Raw genomic sequence first — 3,281 nt, 5'->3', positions numbered from 1 at the left:
GTCCGCGCTGCTCCTCACCTCCGTGTAGGTGGGCGGCGGCATGAACTTGAACTCGGGCGCGTACATGAAGATGGGGCTGTCGAAGCTGTCGGGATCGTCCAGGAGGGGCGTGGTGGGGCTCTCCAGGCGGTGGTCTTCGGGAACGATGTCCAGGTAGCACGGGGGGGCTGCAGGAGAAGGAGCGAATGGTCAGCTCTCCCGTGTTCACTGTAACCCCCCTGAACCCCCAGACTGGGTTTGTGGGGGTCAGCGCGGTGCCCACCACGGACCCCTCGCGGTCACCACACTCCACTCACCTTCCGGGGCGTCGGGGAGGTTCAAATCCACCCAGCTCATCTCGGAGCTGGTCTGACTGGCCATGCTGGAGCTGCGGCTCCCGATGCCCGAGCGGCTGCCGATGACAAGGGGCAGCTCCAAGATGATCTTCTTGGAGCCTGGGACGCTGACGTAGATCTGTGAGGGCGAGAACGGGAGTTTTAAGGGATGTCAGGAACCAAGAGGAGACACAAAGTTCACCGACTAACGAGGGGAGGAAGAGCAAGAGCAACCCAAGGCGCTCACCTGCAGGAAATACTCCACGCGCAGAATGTTGCAGCCCAAGATGGATGGTTTGAGCTTCTTGACGCGGATGGTTTTGCCCCGCCAGGACTCAGACATGCCGGAGACGATGTGGTTGCCTCGGACGCAGGAGAGTTTCTGGGTGAACACCTTGGTCTGCCCGTTGGCCAGGTAGGTGTGCTTGGCGACGATGGCCGCCTTGGGCACCACGATGCGGGAGCAAGTGTTCTCAAAGTCGGCGTTGATGCAGATCTCGTCACCTGGGGAGAGAACAGCGTCTGGCATTTAGGCAAGTCCAAACTTCTTCCGTGCGGGAAGCCTGTTTAACATCCCCGAGGGTCCCCCTCTGCTCAGGTACTGCGTCCCACCACCCCCTGCCCCCCCTCTCCCCTCCTCCAAGAGAGGAGGACAGGCTCTTACCTTCACAAAATCCTTTTCTGTCGATTTGAGCGCTGACTGACACACGGCCATCAGGGATGAACATACAGGACACCTTCTTCTCCTTCTTGGCAGCAACCGGGGACTGCAGAGAAACCAGATCATTACTTAGGTGAATCCTGCCCGCTGCTCCCATCCCACTCCTCCTTCCTTCCTCCTATTTTGCAACAAAAGCTTCAAGTTCCCCATGAGGTTCGAGTGTCTTGCAGCCAATGGAAAGCAGAACAAGCGCCTCGCTTTATCTGCCTTGGTGTAGGTTTCTAGAAGTAACTAGGACTTCTTAAGAACTAAGTATTTAATCCTCGCTCAGCAATAAAGCCTATTAGGGGTGTCTTAATGCCAGAGGTCGGACTGACCCTACCTAAGGGCTTTTCTCCCTCATTAACACTGGCCAACACCCGAACCTCTTGGAGGAAAGCTGCACTTACCAGCAATTCTGGAGTGTTCACATCAACGGGATCCATAACCTCGAAGTGCTTCTTTATCTCCTGAGTGGGGAAGGACGGGCGCTCCAGGAAGGCCTTCACCCAATAATCCACGCAGCCGTACTTTCCCTTGAAGGTGGTACCCAGAGGCCTGTGGGAAGAGACTCTTGTTAGACACATTTGAGGCAACAAGAGAATTTTCTGTAGAAATCCAATTTCATTTTGTTTAAAGAGGCAGCGTTCATCTCATACTCACCCTTGGGGAAGCTCAAATCCAAATTTGTACTCGTATTTGTTCCCGGGTCTCAGGATTACAGAGCCATCCCCATCTGGCAAAAGAAAAGGGGAAGGGACATGTCAGCTGAAGCTCCATGGGTTTGTTCTTAAGTATTATCCCCTGTTCTGCTTACACAGGCGGTGATGAACTCAAGCGCTGCATGGGCTTGAGCAGCATTAACTGTTTGGTAAGAGCTGCCTACACCTGTCCCCCAAGAACAGCCCGAGAACCCCGTCTCTTCTCGAAGCAGGGAAGCACTGCTCGTTTAATCTCACTTCTTCTTTCAACATCCCCATTTGGAGCCAGAACATCGCGTCCTGATGCGCTTCAGTCCCTGGTACCTCTCCTCGCCACACCCTACTTCAACTTTGTGGGAGTATCGAGCGCTCAGTTCTTTTCCCAGCCACCTCTTTATCTCCCAGACTTCACGTCAGCCCAGTTATCCCCCAGGACGCTTTGCCAAGTCCCTATCTCTCACCTTCCCCAGAGCCAGACAAACAAGGAGGCTGCTGACGGGTGCTCTCCATGCCCAGGAGAAGACACTCCTTGTCTCTGAGCCAGACAAACAAGGAGGCTGCTGACGGGAGCTCTCCGTGCCCAGGAGAAGACACTCCTTGTCTCTAGTGAGATCTGCACTTGCCACTCCCTGACCACCACCCGTCCCGTACCCTGTACCGACCGAGCGGCACCTCCTGCCGCCGTCGCACCTGGCCCAGGCCAACTCTAGAACTCGCTCCCTGCGGGCACACTGCATCACTGAGCCACACCAGCGCCCAACGGCTTCTGTACGCTCCGGCAAGCAGCTCGTCCGGCTTTTGTTTTACACTCCAGTTAAGACTCAGCAGCCCTTGGGCTTTCAAACTTTGAACTTGACTTAGCCAAGCCCTGCTGTCCTCCGCCCGCTCGCAAGTTTCAATGAATTTTCTTATTCCTCCTAAGACTCAGCCCACATCCAATCCCACTTCCGTCCCAGCACTAAGCCCCAACACCACCAAAACACCCCAACTCCTCGCTACAGAACCATCCCAATTGATGCACACCCCAAGGAGGCACAACCAAGAGACTTGCTCCAGCCTCCCCGAAACCAACCCGCAGGAAATGCCGCCCATCCATGGCCAGCTCTCAAGCCCCTTCCTCCCCATCACCTTTCCCCCCAGCCCCAGATCCTCACCAGTGGGCTGCTCCTCCAGGGTGAGGACGTCCTCGAAGCGCAGGTACTCCATCTCCTGCCGGCACTGCTGGGGGCCCTTGGCCCAGTTGACTTTGGCCACCCCGCAGGCCAGCACCTTGACGGCGCTGACGCGAGTGACCTCGGCCACCTCCACCAGCACGCACCCGGCCACCTTCTCCCCGCTGCAATAGACCTTCTCGGGCTCGCTGAAGGACATCAGGAAGGTTTTCACCTTCTTGAACATGACCATGGCTGAGGTGAGTGTGGGCAACGCTCTGCAGAAAGCAGCGAGGGCAAGAACCACTAGGTTTTTCTCCCCCTGAAGAGGAAAAATAACCCTGAAACAGGCTAATTTTGGTCAAAAATAGCAATTTAAGGCTTTGTTTCCCGAAGGAAGACAACGCAGGGCTTC

The 3,281-nt window shown here is 55.9% G+C and overlaps 1 protein-coding gene across 1 annotated transcript; it reads right to left on the bottom strand.

Moving 5' to 3' along the window:
• Positions 1 to 18: 18 nt before the first annotated feature.
• On the bottom strand, positions 19 to 3,119 carry TXNIP (thioredoxin interacting protein; the record flags this gene model as incomplete). Its single annotated transcript, XM_010082734.1, has 7 exons — positions 2,870 to 3,119; positions 1,678 to 1,750; positions 1,425 to 1,572; positions 979 to 1,081; positions 562 to 818; positions 297 to 453; positions 19 to 167 (listed from the first exon to the last, which is right to left on the bottom strand). Coding segments are annotated over exons 1-7 (1,137 nt in total), but the record flags the coding sequence as incomplete, so codon positions are not given.
• Between the last annotated feature and the right edge of the window lie 162 nt (positions 3,120 to 3,281).

This window comes from Pterocles gutturalis, unplaced genomic scaffold (assembly GCF_000699245.1).
Source record: "Pterocles gutturalis isolate BGI_N339 unplaced genomic scaffold, ASM69924v1 scaffold2010, whole genome shotgun sequence".
Taxonomy (NCBI): domain Eukaryota; kingdom Metazoa; phylum Chordata; class Aves; order Pterocliformes; family Pteroclidae; genus Pterocles; species Pterocles gutturalis.
Note: the sequence above shows the minus strand (reverse complement) of the source record. Positions and strands in the feature narration are given on the sequence as shown.